The sequence below is a fragment of the Anoplopoma fimbria genome, chromosome 21 (genome assembly GCF_027596085.1).
Source record: "Anoplopoma fimbria isolate UVic2021 breed Golden Eagle Sablefish chromosome 21, Afim_UVic_2022, whole genome shotgun sequence".
Classification (NCBI taxonomy): domain Eukaryota; kingdom Metazoa; phylum Chordata; class Actinopteri; order Perciformes; family Anoplopomatidae; genus Anoplopoma; species Anoplopoma fimbria.
This window is the reverse complement of record NC_072469.1, coordinates 7555730-7575928: the sequence shown is the minus strand read 5'-3', so window position 1 is coordinate 7575928 and position 20199 is coordinate 7555730. Positions and strand designations below refer to the sequence as shown.

At 40.3% G+C, this 20199-nt stretch overlaps 1 protein-coding gene across 1 annotated transcript in view; it reads left to right on the top strand.

The window, feature by feature from the left end:
* plxdc2b (plexin domain containing 2b) overlaps positions 1-20199 on the top strand; it is an 85317-nt gene that overhangs the window by 24941 nt on the left and 40177 nt on the right. Inside the window, exons 2-3 of the mRNA XM_054623188.1 lie at positions 9534-9757; positions 19595-19741. Coding sequence (XP_054479163.1) covers positions 9534-9757; positions 19595-19741 — 371 coding nt within the window. The remainder of the gene's footprint in view (positions 1-9533; positions 9758-19594; positions 19742-20199) is intronic.

Here is a 20199-nt window from a genome sequence, read left to right as displayed (position 1 = left end):
TTCCTGCACATTTAAAAATCTTCTGCAGAAGGTTAAAAATCAGGGTTATATGTTTACATCTGCTCACTGGGAAACCATCCAGATCTGGGAGGAAAAACACGTGTAATGCATGTTTCTTTTTATTTAAGAGGTCCTGTAATACTCACAAGTGAAGCTAATTAACTTGATTATGAGGAATTTTATAAGTGGATATGAGGGCTGCTTTTAGTGCTGGAAAACCACACTACGTGTTGTTGGTTGAATTTGGCCTGATGGATTAGTAGAAACTGTACAGAGAAAGAAGGAGGCATCATTGACTAAACATTAGAAGATTCATATCTGCTAATTTATGAGAAATAAAAAGTTGAGCCTGATGGATACTATGTTATTGACGCTGATAGCAACATCAATTCACGATTGAACTTCAAGCAAAACACAGATAACTGACTGCAAGCGTGAGGCAGTTGACAAGAGGAAGTGGCACCTCAGCTTTCTTTTCGTACACGTATTTCCTCTAATAATACCACTGTTGGCTGTCTTTTCCTCTGGCAGCTTGACCCTCTTTTTTCTTAAATGACAACTCCATTGGGCTAAGAGTTTGAGCTGTCTGTGTGTTTACACAGCGCTCAACTTAGAGAACATTGGAGTGTGGCGAGATTTGGCGGGGCGGAGGGGTGAGAGGCTCGGTGATGCTGATGGATTAGTAGGAAGTATGAAGACAGGCCCAAGGGCCCCGTCTGGCCTCGCCTGTAGCTCTTTGCCCACAAGGAAGGTGGAAAGAACACAGTTCATAAACTCACACTAGCACTCAGTCAATCAATCTCCTCCTGCAGGACAAGTCACACATAAACGCTACAGACACATGCATACACATCTACACGCACACACACACACACACACACTGCAGGGAATCAATCTTCAGTTAAAGCGGAGCTGCCTGCTATTTGAGTCTCAGATCGATTGCTTTTAGGGTGACAGAAAGGTGGTCAATTAGCCGAAAGCACCGGTGTGATCAATATGTTTAAATTGACTGTAATTTATACCCAGACAGAATACAGCAAGAAGTTAAAACCAACATAAAAGCATTCACATAAAATGAACAACAGACTTTAAACGATCCAGCAAATTGCATCAATCATATCATTTTCATTCAGTGGTATGACGAGTACATTCAGGGCTCAAATGATCGTTTTAAATCTTGCATGCTTATAAAATAATCTAGTTTGAAATGTCTCTGTAGCTCAAAACAACTTTAAAAGCGCTTTCACCAAAAACGGTGCAGGTTCAATGGATAATGTACCTAATTTTAATAAACTTTCAAAGTCAAATAAGTTAAATTTTAACACAATTGAGACAAATGTTCTCCTGTTGCTGTGGGCACAATGTTTTTATCCTTCATTTGTTTGCACCATTGAAACTATTCTCAATAAGCAATTGGCAGTTCCTGTTTGCATGTACTCATTCATTTGAAGTTAATCATCACTTGGTTGCTTTGAAGAAGAAAAGGAAAAGATTGTTATTTTATTAGTCAGTTTCTTATTGTTTTCTCATTTACGAAGCAAATAAAAAGCCAACACATCTGTGTTTTGTGAGATTTATCTGCAAACACTATTCATTCAGCAGACGTGTAGTTGGCCAAGAAAGATGTTGCACATACAAAACACAAGTGAGTGCATTTGTGACCTCAAATGATGAAGAGATCAACTCTGGACTAAAAGAGCGATTATTTTATTAAGTAGGTCTGAGATGTTTGGTGTGTAGGTGTGTTTCTATCCAAAGAAGCTCAGCTGAAGAGTGTGTGAGCCCGGAGGATAAAGGCTATTGTTTGTGATATGGCGTATCAGAATAAAAGTGCAGGCTTTTCTTCCGCTTATCCCTCTCTATTCTTCCGTACAGGTGTGACCATTTCCAATTTTAAGGTCTGTTAAGCAAGCACTAAGAGGGCTGTGTGGGAACAGTGAAAGGACAGATCTTGTGTTTTCATGGAGAGATTTGGGGCAAACGGTGAGGGACGCTGGGCTTTTGTCTGTGCAGAGACGGTTTTGGCTAGTCGACGCCCTGTATGAATACAGTAATATTACCACAGGTAATGGTCTGCACTGGAGGAAGGAGAAATAACCGGTTATAGGAGGTCCGGTGATGCATCGCCTGCCAGGCCCCAGCTCTCTCCTGGTAGAGTGATTCAAGGCCCCGGGACTCCTGAGCCGTGCCGCTCATTCGCAGAGTTGAAAAGTGGAATGAAAGCCAGCAGCGGCGCTTCATATTCCCGCAGTCAATCACTCAATCTCCTGAAATATGAGACAGACACGGTGCCTGACTAGAATCCTGAATTCCTAAACGCCTGTGTCACTCAGGAAGCGCATTTTCTCTTTGTGATCCCGCTGCCTCCTGACTGCCTGCAGTCCTTCGCCTTCATTTGCCAAGGCATTCACTTTTGTATAAACTAACTTCCTGCACTGACCAACGCCAGAGCCAAGACAACCACCAATTACAGCAAAAAAAAGCCACGGCGGTGACAGCAGACCCTGTGATGGTTTACTCCAGCACTTTAAAACCCTGTGTTTTGGGGTTTGATACTGTGTGCTCGGGGATGTTTGATGGTGCTTTGTGGCTTAGCCTGCTTGGATTTTATGTCCAGTGTATTTAGTTGTTTACAGCAGATGCTTGGAAGGGTAAATTAGCAAATTTCTCTCAAGCCTGCTTAAAAACAATTATGTTCTTCAAGGTTAAAGTCTTGATTAAAAATCGCTGGACCTGATTCTGGTCACACTCTACCTCCTAATTTCCCCCCTCAGTTTCTTTGCCTCCAGTCTCCTCACTTCCTCTAACAGGCAGTCCTGACAGCGGCCCTTTTTATGGGCGCCATGTTACCCCGAGCACCTCGAACGCAAAATTAGTCTCCTTCTAATGAATTCCCTCCACCTTCCATGCTCGGCAGATTGTAATTAACACTTTTGAAACTTCAAAATTGGCTTCTATTTATAGAGCCCCTTTCACACCTGCCTCTTTGCTCATTTGGGTGAAATAGAGGTGTGTCTGCACACACACACACACACACACACACACACACACACACACACACACACACACACACACACACACACACACACAGTTAGTCAGAGATTATTATGTTCCTGTTTTGTTACTTATTCTGATGTTGCCAGGAACCTTTCTGATAGTTATAGCAGGGTCAAAGTTCAGTGTTAAGTCCAGCGGCTGTAATTATGGTCGCATGTAAATGTAGTATAAAGAGCAGTAATATAAAGTAGTATACAGTATAAAGAGCAATAATATAAAGTAGTATACAGTATAAAGAGCAATAATATAAAGTAGTATACAGTATAAAGAGCAATAGGGGGTTGTGGCTTTCACCCAGGAGACCCGCTTTTGTTTATTGGTATTGATTTACTTTAAGTTATGTAACGCTAATGTTACTAAGTCTAATAGGAACACAACCTTTTCCTTAACCTTAGTAGTTTTGTTACCTCAACCTTACCAAGAGAAAGTGCTAAAACCTGGAAATAAGTCAACATTTTTGTACCTTTTTTCAAAGTCAGTTGGTTTTTTTAATGTGTTTTTGGTCAGATACGTGAAATTAGGTCTGTGGTCAACACAAGCTTAAACTATTTTAACATTTTGTTCTACGACATTAAATACATCAGTAAATATCCTTCTCTTGAATTCTGAAGATATTACGTGTCTTAAAAATGCAGGTTGCTAGCAAGTATCTAAATGAGACGACTAAACGCCATCTTGTCCGACACAAGTTCGCCTTTAGCTTAGCGGTGGTGACATGAAGTCTTGCAACCACAATGTTGTTTGTTTGTATATATGCTTTTAACCTCTGCCAATTGCATTCACGCTTCAATAATCTCGTAAGTATCATAAACTGGTGTTTGCCATAGAGCTTATTTTCTGCAATAATCCATTGACTTTTGTCGAAGGAAACAATGCGATGCTAACTTCCATGTTGGCCTACAAAAATACTCCCACCCTGCAGCACTCTATTGTTTTCTATGAGAATGGCTTCTATTTATAGCACCCTATTACACCTGCCACATTTCTCATTTTGGTGACACACAGTGTTAGTAGCACATAGTGTTCATGGTTTTGGGTTGATGTTGCAAGGAATTTTTCTGATATAGTAATAGAAGGATCAAAGTTCAGTGCAAAATCATATTTTACATGATAATATTTCACATTCAGATGTCCTATAGCAGTTTTCCTCAATTTCAAATGCGTCTTTGTGCTTTGTCTCTTATCTAAACGACGCCTAGATGCATCTGTGGGTTACCGAAGTGAGAAATCAGCTTTGTACAAAGCTATTTTAATATAAAATCCTCAACAAGCATGTATCAGAAACAGACACGCGTCACTATCTTCAGTCCTAATCTGAACCTCAGGGGATGTTTGTGTTGCAGTGCTTTGACTTGGAAAGATGTGACTAATTGTTGGCAAAACAAAATCTCTGGTGTAATGGAGCGTTCGCGACAAGCAGGACACTCACTTGATGCCTCTGTCTGCAGGGAAAATGATTGAATTTTCTGTATGCTTTTGTTGGTGTGAACACGCCTGCAGTGTTTCATTTTCTGACTAAACTCGTCTCATGCCCTGATTATCTGAGATTTAGATGCATCTCACATTTAACCTTTTTATTTCATTACGCTGCTCATCTAAACTTTATGAGGACTGTTTGAACCCGTCTCTCTTTGTGCTGACTCCCTGTCTACCTGTGTTTAACTTTCTCCTGCAGTCAGCTTCTAGACTTTATGGTTTGCCTAATGACAGGCTGCGCTTTTAAAAGAGGATGTGTAAAAAAGCAAGCTCCGGCAGGTTAGAAAAAGCACATTTTGCTCTGCATATTGTAATAATTTCAGACAGTTGCATGTCTGGAATTTGAGTGGAGTAATGTTTAATGTGTCTCGCCACCCCAGGAGACCGAGATCTAAAGGGTCTGCAGTTGGATCACTTTGCATCACACATGCTGTGCATTTCAATATTTCAACTAATATGAAACTGAGCATGTCGGCTATAGTTAATCTGCTGTATGTAATCTATAATCTATTAAACATAAGAAGAGATAGAGAAGCTTGTTTAAAACGCTCTCATCTTGTCCGTCACAAAATGAAACATTCAGCAGTCATCTATAAACCCAGTTTATTAACTTATCGTTAACATCATATTGAATTTCTGAGCTTATCTGCCTCATGAATTTAGCATCAGCCAATGCTGATAACACTCCGTCAGCGTTCTTAGCTATTTTGAGCTTCGGTGTTTGGGGCTCTGAGATGACCCTGAACATAATTTGGTTTTTAAAGGGCCATAAATTACAATAACTGCCTGTTGTGTCAAACACTCATACAGGCACCAACCTCATATGTTGACTTGAGAGGTTTAAACAAAATATATGTTTTGGTTTCTTAGACAGCTGATTCATTCAAATGGGAATATGATCCGATTAGGATAGGCTTTGCAAGATAGCTTTTGCTGTATATGGCTTGTATATGGCGTTGGTTCATTTTATACTTCAGACCAGCCACTTTTTGGGTTAAGACATATGCTTTCACTGAGAGAAACAGGAAATTGTTGAGAAGCTTTTGTGTTGCAGGTTAACAAAGGCTTGCAAACTGAGATTAGAGGCACATAAGATACATAAATATATGTAGTGTCAGTGTGGTGAATCACAAAATGATGCTGGTGACTGAGTGTAATATCTGTCTAGTGTGTTCTAACACTTTATAGACTGCAATTGCTTAATGCAATGAGAAGAATTTTCCAGTTTCAACGGTCTATGCATCAGTTTTTGTGTTTAACTGCAACAAATCTTTCCTGACTAGACTCAAAATGTAAACAAAATTTACATAATGTACCATATGGGGTTTAATTTGGGTGAATTGACCTTTTAAAGGAAAGTGCTTAGCGATTTGTGTTGTTATGCTCAAGTTTTGCTGAGAGCATCATTGTTTGCTGACTTTACGAAGTTCCTCCAAAGTGTGTGTGTGTGTGTTTGTTTGTGTCTGTTATAGAGATAGTGATGGAGTGCTCCCCTGACAATTGTTCCCAATGAATCATTTCTAATGAACAAAACAAGAGACACTGAATGGAGGAAAAATTGCGATGTTCTTCCTCGTGATCTGGAGCCATACTGTTAATCACATTGTCTGTTCTTTCTATTAGAATTTCTTGAGTTCCGCTCTAACAAGAGGGCCTTTCATCACACAGATTATCTGATTTAGTTTTGTCTCTTGTTTTGAATCTTAATTGAGCACAATTTCAGAAAAAACTGGACCGTCAGCAATAGTTACATCAACTTAATCCGTGTTGACCCTGGGGACTTGATCTGCACGGAGCCAGAGCGAAGGTCCTCCAGCGTTTACTTTGATAAAGCAGCGTTCAGTGGGAACTAAATTAAGACTCTGACACCCAGACATAGAAAGGCAAAGAAACCGTCGTGGGATGTGACTTTTTTCTGCTCAAATTATGCACACCACACACACTAGCATGCAGAAATGCAATGAAGCGTTCCACCTCTTCTACTTTCCAGTCATGTGTGGCAGTCTCCTGTCAGCAGCACTGAGTCAGGTGGGAACCGAGAGGGGAAAACAGGCAGAAATTGTGTGAAAGAAGGGGTGCAGACAGCACCTTTATTCTGCGGTTTTATGACCCTTTAAACGCCCTTGAAGGGTTTTAGGTGGAACCAAATTACAGTCTCTCCGGTGTTTGTGAATCAGAGGTGTTGACAGGCGTGAGTTCGGCCAACAAGGCCGCTCGACAGAGTCAGGGTGAAGGTATGCAGGGGCTTTTCAGACGCACTGAAAGAAAAGTAGAGGGGAAAGATTTCCTTTCACACAAAAGGCGAGGAACAGCCTCGTACTGAGGAGCTGCCTCGTCCTGCTGGGGGGGTTATTTTAGGTGTCCCTCAGGGGTCTGACCTCAGTGCCCTCCCAAATGCTTGCCAAAAGACCCAGAATTCACCTTGGATAATAAGAAAATCTGCTGCCCCTGAATCACCAACACCAGAGGTGGTGCTCACAAGAGAAATGCAGGTGCCTGTGCTCCTTTGAAAGGTGACTCATCATGGGGCGTTCACATTGGGACATGCTGGGAAAAGAGCAGCCATTTATTCAAAGTCCCTATGTTGTGGTCATGGTGTATTTTAAAGCATCCGCTGTTTGCCAGCTTTCCATCGTATATTGAGGAACTGACAAAGATCCTTTTGCAGGACGAAAAATAAATGTTTAGGTGCCTCTTGGAAAGAGTTTATAACTGCCGTTGACAGGAAGTTTGCCTGGGCTACTTTGTCCACATTGTTGTGACTAATGACCATTAGGGAGAGAGTGAATGTCATGGAGTGTTAGTGGTACGGTGAGAATGAGGGAATAGTTGGCCAGGGGAGCTGCTGCAGACACCAAACAACAAGACGGAGATGATGCACAGGAAAGAGAACTTGGTTCTGCAAAGACTGCCTCGTCTGTGTGTAAACTAAAGCTACACTCTGGAATTTCTGAGCAATAACGGTTGCATTTTAGGCACGTATATAGCAAGTAAAACACGAGCCATTATGCAGCCTACGAAGACGGATGGATTGTTCAACATAGATGCATATCTCTCCATTAGGCGTTTGAGAGACAGACAACTAAACAACTGTTACAGTGTAGTGCAAGACATTTAAGGTGCAATGTGTAATGCAAAGCGTACATTTAAAGTAATAGGTTATAAAAAAAAATGTAAAATAGCCAACTACAAACAAACAGCAGGGCTAGAATATGCAAAATGTAACCCAACTGCAGAGGAAGTTAAAGTTTTTTTTCTTTATTTTGCTCAAAAAACAATTTGCTGCAAATTGCACTCAGCTCTCTTTCATACTCCTCGCTAAATCTTTGTTCTCAGTTAAATTCTTCCAAAGTACATCAATGCTATCTCTTCATGCAGATTGGTCACTTTGCTTCTTGCTTTGCTGATGCACATTATAAAGCGAGTCTGTCAGCTTCCACTTTTGGGTGAATTAGCATCTGAAGCCCCTCCACTTGCTCCCTCCTCGTCTCATGAGAACCAGTAGTCGGGGGGCCAGAAAGAGGAGGAGAGAGGAGGATGAAATGTGGGCGTTAGAGAAAAAGAGAAAGACGGGAAAAGGAGTGGAAAACACGGTCTGCTAGTTAAACCCAGTGACCTCTGTCTCGTAAAAAGAAGCAACATACAGTAAAAGTAGAGGAATCAGCAGTATTTTATGTTCTGAAGCCAAAACAATTTGCATCGCTACAACAGCATGCAAGCACTTTGTAAACTTTGCATTTGGATGAGTGCTATAAAAATTAAGTTTATTACTAATTGTCTTGAACTGCTTAATCCTATTAGAGTCATGGGGAGCAGGAGCTTATTCGAACATGCCGAGCAGTAGCCTGAAGGAAGGGAAACTATTCTGCAGTCAATCACAGGACTTACAGATAAACAGACTATCTCAGTCCTAATTAAACGACAATTAGCATCTCTAATCCACGTGAGAGGGAAGTTTATGTAAGCAAACGGAGAACATGCAACATGTTTGTTTAACTCCTTTTCACTTTCTGATTGACTGACCATTGCTTTTGGATTATCCTGCTTTTTATTGTATAATATATACATATATAATATATACAGTACATTACTTGTAAGATGTCTTACTTGATAGTTTACATTCATTGCATTCATTTTGAAGTTTAGCTTTTAAATTTGTGCTTCACACTACTAAGACCAAGATCCACCTTTTCAGAGGGTCTTGGTCCGATTGTCTTAGCCGGCAATCTAGATAAACTGAATCAAACTAACACCTGAGCTTGTATAAACCAAACTGGTGAGGAGATAAAGCAGACTTAACTGAAGGCAGTCAGAAGGAGCACAGTAATTCTTATATTGTTAAACGGAACAAAGTAATTCTGGTTTGAAATGTGTTTTTTTTGCAAACTTTACAAGGAAAAAGGACTCCTGATAATCTCTTTGAGGTTTTTCTGACTCGTCATTTCTTATATTGACGCAGCAGATTTCCCCGTCTGTCTCCGTTAATCGAGTCAATGTTTACATGAACACAGAACCATTTTTCACCTGTCACCAGCGTCTCATTTCAGACTGGGATAGGGATGATTGTGTGGTTCTGTGGCCCACTGGTCTGTGTGATGGCTGCTGAGTCATTGCTAATGTGCATCTGTCTCAGGCAGTGAGATTTCTCCCCAGATCAATGAGAGGAGTCCACATAGACAGTGAGTTATGAGGGAGAGGCACGAGATTAATGGCTTGAATAGTAATTTGTCTATTGCCTGAGTGAAAACACAAATATTAGTATTGCATGTAATTATCTTGCTTGTACATTCCACCAAATTACATTACATGGCAACACGTTTTCCCTTCGGACTCACACAGGGTTCAATAAAGTTGCAAAATTATTGAGAATGCTTTAATAAAATATATTTGGGTTGACCTATTCTGCATTTATTAACATGCAATCACAACTTTTAGGTGATCTGGCTTTATAAACTGATGTTTTTTCTTTTACTCACACTTTTGTCTTCCTCTCTCTCCAGGGGTCTCTTACTCATACGTGCAGGGCCAGGCAGGGGTTGAGGATGCAGAGGTGGACGTGAAGCCGTACAGTCACAGATGGAGGAGATGGCTTCCCCCAAAGCCTCGTAACATGGACAGTAACAGGGCCAGTCAGGAGCAGGACCAGGATCCTGAGCAGGAGGAGCCCGAGGGCTTCCCCGGCCTGCTGTCTGCAGAGGAAACAGACAACAGCTCCCAGATAGAGGTAGGTGCTGATTCACGGCGGGGACGTTAGCAGAGAGAGCTGTAACCGCATGTCAGTTTGTGTTTTCAGAAACAGAGAAAAGATAGAAAAAATGTCTTATAATGTTTGTTATGTCTTCTGTGGTAAAGAAGTATAACTGAAAGTTTGCATTACAAACTGGAGGTGAAAGACTAGCATGCAGGTTTTTTTTGAGTTTGACTCATACAGGTGATTTAAAGTCAGCATTACTTATTAAGCTTATTTATCTTCATCTGATTTTACCTGTCTATGGCGAGTCCCCAAAATGAATGGATGTGCAACGCTACAGTGAATCACTGGAGCACCTGTTTAAATGTGTCATTAGGCAGCATTAAAGGCCCAACACACCCATGATCCTCCCACACAGGCGTAAACTTTGATCACGCATCATCTGAGGGCAGCGTGGGAATGTACAGACTGGGCTTGACTGACATCTCTCGGGTCTTTCTGTTAGTTTGGTCGCACCTGTTTTTCGGGACGTTAAGCCTTGTTTTCTGTCATTACTAGTCTCTGATGCTACAGAGTGTTCACATCAAAGTCCTAAGTCTTAATCATGATGCCCGACATCCATTGGAAGAGGTCAATATGATTAAACCCAAATGTAATGCATACAGTGTTGTATTAACAATGCACAGTATTTTTAACCCACACTCGACCACCTCTAATCACACAACCGACTAGAGTGTACCAATGACTTGAGAGCTTGCAAGTCTCTAACATGGGAATCTTTGCCCATCAAGGCTTTGTCTTGTTTTTCAACCTTGTCTTCAAGTTCAGTTGTTTTACTGGATCACTGACTACGTTTGTATGCACAGTGATATTATACGATTATTTAGAATATGACGATACTCTGAAATGTATACGGGTCATGTAAACAGCATATTCCGAATAAAACCTTATTCCGAATGTGGTATTTACCGACTAAGAAGTGGAATTTGCGGATTTTGTTCAGGTTTTAGGAGCATTCTTTGGACCTCTCCTGTTTATGATGTAGGAGTCTGTTCTTGTGCACAGCCGTATAAAGAACAGCTTGAAGAACACAGTTTTATAAAATATCGAGAGAAAAAAAAGTGTACATGGCGGAACTGCAGTTGGATAAATAAAGTTATTTCAAGTGCGTAGCCGTAAGATGTACGTCATGGGGGCGTTTAAGGTTAATCGGAGTTTGCACGGCTGCAGGCTATCAGGAATATATAGTGGAATATACATTTTTCATTAGCCATGTATGGCTTTGTAGGAGTATAGTCTTTCTGGAAATAAGGGCACAAACTGTAATATTTTGTGCGTGTAAACATGGTGAATGTCTCTCATTTGGAGATCCTTCAGGTTTTGATAAACAAAGTCATGCAATGCAAATTAAAGTAATAGAGGGACATGAATACAAAGTGCATTTATAAAAATGATTTTTGTTTAAACTCTATGTTGTATGATACATCAATCATTTTATGTTATTTTATGAAATGGCATCAACACAGTGCTTTGCAAAGAAGAAGGAAAACTTGTTTCCTTGAACTGTGGCAAGTGATTGCCGTCGATAATCATTATCACATTTAATCAAAGAGTCAAAGTTTGCCATCTTTGCCATCACCTTCAAATTAAACATAGACTTTATTGTGACTCCGTTCATATCAGCGCAGCTCCACACAGTAAACATTCCTGTCTAGTAAAGAAGCCAACTCATATAAAAAGAATGAATCAATGTAGTCCTCTGTTGAGCTGAACCAAAAAATACTCCCTGGAGCAATTATAAATCTCCCTGGAAGAGTGGATGTTTAGTAATGAAAAATAAGTCTAGAAGGAGTCTTTTTAAAATGTTATATCAAATTAAGCTGAGCCCTCAGGTGTTCATCTGCCTTCTTCATGGTGCTGGATCCTCGTAAACTTGACCTCTAAGAGACCAGAACAGGAAATTAACCCGGCCGCCCACAGTTTTGAGGGGTTAGTGGAACTGCTTTAGATTAATAGCCTGGTGTGGTGTTTGTGTCTGTCTATGTAAATGAAAGGCATCAACCGTGTCCCCTGTGTCATGGCGCCTTGGCCTCCACACAGCATCGAAGCGTTCAGTCATAATGATGGCGGCCACCTGGGCTTAGACAGCTCGTTAAGTCTTCCTTTGGCTTCTAATCATCTCAGGTTCAGAGTGTCGCGTCTCTCAGCGAGGAAGGGAGGCAGCTGTAATCATCCACAAGCAGACATTTACGTAGGAACACAATCTACACACTCATTGTTTTCCCTCCTTCAGGCTCATTTGTTGTTGCAGAGTTGGAAAAACAGTCCACAGCACAAACACCCCGTCATTCCTCCTGTCATTACTCAGCACAGTCTCGTTGCCTCACCTGCCTCCAACACTTTGTTGACATGAGAAATACCTTCATATTCAGAGGACTGGATTTAAAGACTGTCACGTCTGATGTGAAGGTGCTTTAACTGAGGGAGACATAGGAGGGAAAGTCTACTCTTCAAACTATTTATCATCAGCTTTTCATTGTGTGTTTTGTCTATTTCAGTTGATGATTTGCTAAACAAACGTCAGAATCTTTTACTGTAAATGCAGCGTGTCTCTGGTGCACTAAAGTCTGTTGAAGCTACTTCTTGCGTAGGAACAGATTTATCTTACTCTCTTCTTATTGATTTGCTCGTATATTATTTAATGACTTTTGCTGAAAAATAGTGATTTCAGAAGGAAACAGTGACTCTTTTATTTTGGAGGGGCCGTCAACAGACTCATGTTAATTATTGAGTGTGAGATAATTAATTACAGCTGCACCAAAAATACCACATATTCCCTTGCTTGCCAAGACTTAGATGAAAACATGGGCGTCAATCATTTCAATATGAAGCTGCATCCAGCTGCCGGTTAGCTTAGCTTAGTATAAAGACTGCAAACAAGGGGAAACATCTAGCCAGGAGTCTTGTTGTCTCTGCAGAAACTCCAGGAATTATCCAAGAAATAGTCCCGCTTTTAACCACAACATGTTTTTTTAAAGAAAAGAGAACTAATGCATTTATAAGAAAGCAAGGTGGATTTTTTTAACCTTTGGACTGAGCCAGGCTAGCTTTTTCTCCCTGTTTCCAGGCTTTGTGCTAAGCTAAGCTAACTGACTGATGGCTCCAGCTTTATATGTACAGACACTGAGAATAGTATCAATCTCTCATTTACACCCAGTAAAAAAGGAATTTTCCCAAATTGCAAACTCAATTTTTTAAGTCACACAACATATTTTTGCAGGTTTTCTGTTACAATAACATAAATTGTTTTAATTTCCATAAATCAGGTTTCCACCTTTATAGACCTGAATAAATCTCTCCATCTCCTTCTTTGTCTCTGAGGTAAGTAAGTCTGTGTTTGGGTTAACTGGTGCCGTAACACGAGTTTCCAGCAACAGATTCATCTCACCTCGACATGCAGGTTTATAACAGTGTCCTTAACAGCAGACTGTCTGACGCCCTGAATGACTGTGACTCACTGTGTTGGCTATCAGATTAAACCGACCCTCAGTTTCGGGTCACTGTCAGGTAGAATAAGGCAAAGTTGGAACAAACCATGGGAACGAGTCGGTGTCACTGAATTTGAGCCAAATCTCATGACTTTTTATCAGGAAAGGCAGAAATGGCTTGTGGCGGTATTTTTGTTTTTGGTTACAGCACCTTCCAAAGTGCAGGTTCAGCTGTTAGGTTGTCATGTAACCTCACAGTTTGTGCAGCATGTTTATACTTGTTTTTTGTTTGTTGACCAGGGAGCAATGTAGTTATCATTCTGAACATTAATACGGCAGCACACAACTATTTGCAATGTGAAGATGAAGTGGAGTATTGTCTCCCTCTGTGTGTGTTGTTACCCGAGATTCTTCTTGCTTTGTTGGCATAGTTGGGCATGTTCGTGCATGTTAGTGTGTCACTCTGGTTAGCTCACGGCCGCCACTCTGCAGGGCTCTCATACGACGGTTGAAGCTTATAACGCCGTCCTGACAGAGAGCTTTATGTTGGAGCCACACTTTGGTTCCCTCTGTGGAAACACTGTTAGCTCTGTCAGCATGTTTGCAATAGTTTGCACTGTTAGCGCTGTTATAACCGTTAGTGATGAGCTGCTGGACCATGCGTCACCATGTTGACAGCCAGAAAAGTAATATCTAATGTAAGCTTGAAGGAAACTTTCTACACCTTACTTTGAACCATGGAGGTAGATATTGACAGCATATTATTGGCACCAATATTGAAAAACTATGTGTTTTTTCTCAATTTGATGGACCACTTAAGCTGTCTCACAAGAAAAAGAAGTCGGTGTATAATAATGTCTTGATCATTTTGAACAATCTATCACTGCTGCTAGTCAAAGCTTCAAAAAACAAACTCTCCTCTTTCATTTCAACGAAAAAACTGACTGTATTTGCACAGCTGAGGATCAGACGCAGGGGGTGAAAGCCGTCACCTGGAAATCCCCGTCTGCACACAAAGGGAGCCAACACGGGTCCTGACCTCTTTCATAAAATACTTCTGAGATAACTCACGGCTGTCAGGTGCCACCATTTTAAGCCCAATCTTTATGAGGAGCATAAACAAACCACGGGAACACGCATACGGCAGCCACTCGGATGATAGATTGTACAGTGCTGCTCTTTTTCTTTCCCCAAATCCTGTATCATGTTGCAACACAGCAAGTGAAGCCAAGAGAGACATATAACTCCTCTGTGTTCGCGCAGACATAATGTACACATTTGATGATCTCATTTCCACGCTTGGCTGTTCGTATCTACAGTAAAGTACAGCCTGTGAATTTAACCAATGTCAGGTTACCAATAAAAGCAGACAGTATATTGGTGTTTGGGGGGTTGGTGTTTTTATTGCTTTGATGTGTAGTAATAAGGGTGTGGTTCATGTTTGTTATTGGATGTCTGGGACTCCACAGCTCAAGAGGCTCTTCGGGCATTACATGCTTCAGTACATTCACTATTTATTTGTTTATTTCTTAAGGGGGAGAATTCACTCAGCGAGGCAGCGAGGCAGTGAGCAGCTCGGCTTGCTAATTTTCATTACCTCACTTGATTCCCAATGCTGCTTTTACCCTTGCAACGCTCCATATTCAGACCCTGCAGTGAATGCAAATTATGTTTTTTTTGCTTCCTTTGTTTGTTTTGTGTCTCCGTTTGTCAAGTTTGTTAAAAGGTTCCCAGAGGATAATGTGCTTGGGAAGAGATGTTTACTTGACTTTATGTAGTTCAGTGTTTAAACTCTGTAATGCTATATCATCTCAGGCAGCTCCAGTACTGCTCAGGGCTGCTCCACAGATGAACCTGTAGCTGTTTAAATTTCAGTGTGTGTCCGGTTTATAACCCTCTGACTGAGCATCTTCTTGTGGACGTTGTGGACTTTTCTGAGTGGATAAGCTAACATTTTGGTTTGTAGTTATTTCTCCAGATTAACAGAGACAGAAACGTTGGACTGTTTGTGAATTCATAGTGAACCTCTGCGTCCTTGAACATCACTTTGAAATACAGCCACCTTCTGTTTGAACCCATCAGACAGCTTGCAAAGCCAATTCATGAGATTAACAACCAACGAAGAAGAACCCTAGAATTATATATCAGAGTTCACCTCAGGCTACTTATCTTCTTTATTCTCTCCAAATTTTTTACACATGAATATTTATCCAGCTGAAAGTCACCTGGCACGATATCTTATAAATTTTGAGCGTGATCTTTGCCTGGTCCAGACCTTTGAATCCACCAAATACCTTTAGTCCAAGTTGACTGATTCGACTGGCATCGTCACACAAAACACAGTTTTATTCATCATGTCAAATACCTGAGTGAAATTGAATTTTTGCACATTGGGTTTTGGTATATTTTCTGGTTTGTTTTTACAGCTGTGACATCATACTAAAGTATCCACACAACTATTAAAAGAAGTCAGGTGGTGCTGCACAGACTAGTTTGTAGTTTCACATAGTTGAACACACACTGCCTGGAGACGGAGCAGAACGATGAATAATGGATCACAGGCATTATCCGCTGATGAAGCACTGGACACATGAGTGATGGCCGCTTTTTAATGTTTTCTCAAAAGGCCGCAGTCTGATGTAACTGCGTATTCTGCTCTGTCAGTGTGTGTGTGTGTGTGTGTGTGTGTGTGTGTGTGTGTGTGTGTGTGTGTGTGTGTGTGTGTGTGTGTGTGTGTGTCCCAGGTCGTACTATCTATAGGAAAAAGAAGGCTTAAACCCAACATTTTTTGGTTGTACTCCTCCTTTAGTTTTCCGACAAACATTGTTAAATCAGAGCAGCTACTTCGTCTTCAGTACCAGTTTTGAGACACATCTCAAAAATATCTTATTTTCTAAAGTGAAACCCCCTGAACAACCTCGTAAAGATGTCACGGAATCCCGTGTGTTATGGAGCCATTAAGAAGTAAAAACAAGATATTCAGGTTTCACTTTAATGCAATATTGATGTGGAGGGCAGCTTGGGATAGAGATGGGAGTGGATCTTTGTGAATGAGTCCTTTCTGCCGTTTGTTTTTGTGCTCCTGAGACACAAAATGCTCCATTATAGGCAGCGATTTCTGTTTTCTCCATCACTATCTAGTTTCAGTTTACCCTGAAGCTGAGTGACGAGGTCACAGTCCTCCTCTCTCCTTCTTCATTTGGCCATCTATCATCCTTTAGCTTTGAAGTGCAGCTCAGTCTCATCTCAGCACTGTTGTGTCTCTGAGTGTGAATTGGAACTTAACCCACTAGAGTTGTCTATGTCTGTATCCCCACATACTCTTACAACATCCAAAAATGAATTCAAGATATAGAAAAAAGGGCCTGCTCGTGTTTTTTTATCATTAAATAGACATCAAATGTAAGGGATTGTATTAGCAAATACATTTGTGTACAAAACAGTTATTTTTGGAGGGATGATGTTACTTTGATGATGTTGTAAATCTATTTCAAATAAATCCTTACAAAATGAACTCACACTAGCGATTGTAATGTGTTTCTGTCTGAAATACATTTAAAGATGACATACTATGATAAACATGCTTTTTCAGTGCTTGTGAACATACATTGTGGTATCTGAACTAACTAGCAACCCACAAACCTTGAAATAAGACAACCCAGTCAGTGTTCTGTGGGATGCTTTGATCAGAAAACCTGTGTTTCAACAAATCATTCAGATCCAGCTCCCCTCCTATCTAACATGCAGGCTCATTAGAATATACCCCCCCACATCTCCACCCATAGTGTAAGAACTACTTTTGCAAGGGTGCACCATTCTTGTTTGAGAAAAATAATGTGATTTTCAATATTAAAGCATGTGAACATGTTTCTAGTTGAAACCCAAAATATAAGTATGATCCTGAAAATTATCACGATATGTCCCCATTAAAATGGCATAAAATATATGTTAAAATAGGTTCAGTAGAATATATTCACAGGACAGTATAGTTATAATAATTAAGCCTTTATTAGTCCCACAATCGGGAAATTACAATTCTCTGCATTTAACCCATCCCGGAGGAGCAGTGGGCTGAAGCGCCCGGGGATGCTGTCACTGTTTAAACTGTTTCAAATAAACAGACAGGCCTGCAGATGCCCATGACGGTTTTTGAATCATCCTTCGGGAATGTTTAACTTTATTTAATAGCAGACACTACAGAGGTGACAGGAACTGAGGGGCAGAGTGAGGAGGATGTCCCATTTTACCTAAAGACATCACCTGTCTCAGCCAAATGCACATTCAGAGAGGTTCAGCTCAGGTACTGTGCAAAAAACAGGAATATATATATCACTGTCATTTCATAGCTGCTAATAAATGTGTTAAAATATTCCCCTCTGTCTTCCCATGTGTGATTTGTGCAAATAACATTTTACATTTATAGAATGTCAGCGGTAATTTTACAGCTCAGGATTTTTTGTTCCTGTGAGTGAAAAGTTCAGTGTGTTTCACAACCACTGTAATGGTTCTTTCTTCTTTTTTTAATGCTTCACCAGCTGTTTTTATTTTGTGTTTCACAATGTGAGTCAGCATTTTTAAAGTGCCATCAGGATTCTGAATACTTATTCTTGTCAAAATGTATCTGAGGTCCCACATGACTCAGTCTACAATGGACAGCTTCAAGATAAAGTGGTGATTGTTCAAATTATGGATAAATGATATACTGTAAAATACAAATACCAGCTGATTTCTTGTCGTGAGTTGGTGTTTGTTTTCCTTTTTTGATCCAAACAATCAGTACTTAGTGATGTATACAGTCTTAATCCTGTTGTTTATGAACAATTCTGAGTTGAGATTGGATTTGAATTTATACGTAATGCATTTTCTGTTGTTCTGTTTAACAGTAAAGTGCAGTAGCAAATTTCATATATCAGTATGGAGTACTTCTCTTACATTTTGGCAGTGCATGATTTAAAGAAACAGTCAGTACCTTCGTCCCACAACCTCCCACCAAAACTCTTTATATAATTGTGTATTTCTGTGTGAGACTCTTTATCTGGCCCACCTTCCCCTTCAGTGGCCCCTCTCACCTCGGAGGAGCCTCCATCTCCCTCAATCCCTCTCCACAAGACCCCCCCAAAAAAAACATCTTGAGCTGATTAGGAGGAAACTTTACAGCTGTGCATTTGCGTCGACTCCTTTTACAAGTGGCCTTGTTTTCTATTCTGAAAGTAATGTGCTGACCAAGGCTACCCGGAGGGGCCTTTTTTCCCCAACACGATTTGTCTGCACTTTAAGCCGCGATGAAAGGCTTCTGGCAGCGTTCGCTTAAATCTACAAATTGATCAAAAGTGAAACCACCTACATGGCTGAGCTCCATTTGGATTTCTGATATTTATCAATCCCACTGAGGCTTTTGCTAAGCCTGAAACATTATCTCTCTGTTTTATATTCCAGGCTGAATATTGTGAAGCGGTGTTAGGTTATAGCTCTCTGAGGGGAAATATGAATCCTTGAAGCAAAACGAGCTGAACAGGGAAGGATTGTGCTTTAATTAATGTTTGTCTCATGGCTTTTTGACAACCGTAGCGCCGTATATCTCAGAATAATACAACCTATGTATCAAAGAATGCACAGAGCTGTGTGAGCTCCTATTAGTGAGATCACAGTCAGACATATAGTGTACACTTCCCTGTCTCACCATCCAGCAAAACATGAACTTTAACAATGTTTTAGATAAAAAGACACAGCTGTAAGGTATCTCATTAGACCCAAAGGGAAAGAGATGAGCAATAGGAAGCCCGAGAAATGAGCGTTCTTCCTAATCCTCCACAGGAAACAATAAAAGCAGACGGGCCGCTCCCACATGGCTTATAAAAATCTGCAAATGTTTTTGTTAGAAAAGGCCATTCTGCCTGTGCAGTCTGGTTTTAAGAGTGGAAGAAGTTGATTGGCTTTTCGTTTTCTTTTATTATTATTTGATAAGTAGACATTAAAACCTCTTTGTGTGCTGATTGGGCTCCTAATGAAAACCACAGAGTTGAATGAAAGGACAAAGAGAACACACACATAGTGGAAATGATTGCATTGTCATATAATGTAATTTAACAGCTACTCTGTTCTGCAGCAGGATTAAAAAATATACTCTCATTGATTTTCAAGATTCTATCGCAGCTCACACAATTAGTTTGCTTTGAATTTGATTTGGGTTCACAGGAGGGCTCTTTATAAATAAGTGTTTGTATATTGTGTTAGCTGTGTACTATATAATAAGGGTTTGATTAACAGAGATACACAGAAATATCTACTCTCCTTCCTCTGAATCAATTTTGTTGTATTATGCGTCTTCACAGTCTTCTAAATGCAAACTCACAGGGTGCATTTTGTTTTGTCTATTCTACAGGAGGACACAGATCACAACTACTACACATCGAAAACATACAACCCGTCAGACGCGATGAGCAAGGACTTGTGGGTAGACGTCGACCAGATGGACAAGGAAAAAGTGAAGATCCACGGGATTCTGTCCAACACACACAGACAAGCAGCGGTAAGTCAACCGACTACATGAGAAGAGAATGTTTATCTTTATGTAAAATTAATTGGTGGGGCTGTTGCTTTTTGTCATTAGATTATCTTTAGTGTAAGATGTAAAAGATGTTGTCAACTAAGGCTGCAACTAACAATAATTTTAGTTTTCAGTATAGGACGGTGGATTGTTTTTCTCAATTAATAATTCGGTCTATAGAAAATAAAAGATGAGGTTTTGTTCAACCAACAGTCCAAAACCCAAATAAATTGTTTTTATAATGATCCTTACAAAAGGGATAAGTAGGAACAAGAACATTTTTTGCTTGTAAAATTAATAATGATTAATCAATTATCAAAATACGCCACTAGAGGTTAATGTGTCTGAGGTTTAACTTAATCCTTCTTCAGCTTAAGGTCATTATATTTGGTAGGGGAGCAGATTCCTACAACTATGAATATTTTGTTAATTAATTAAAG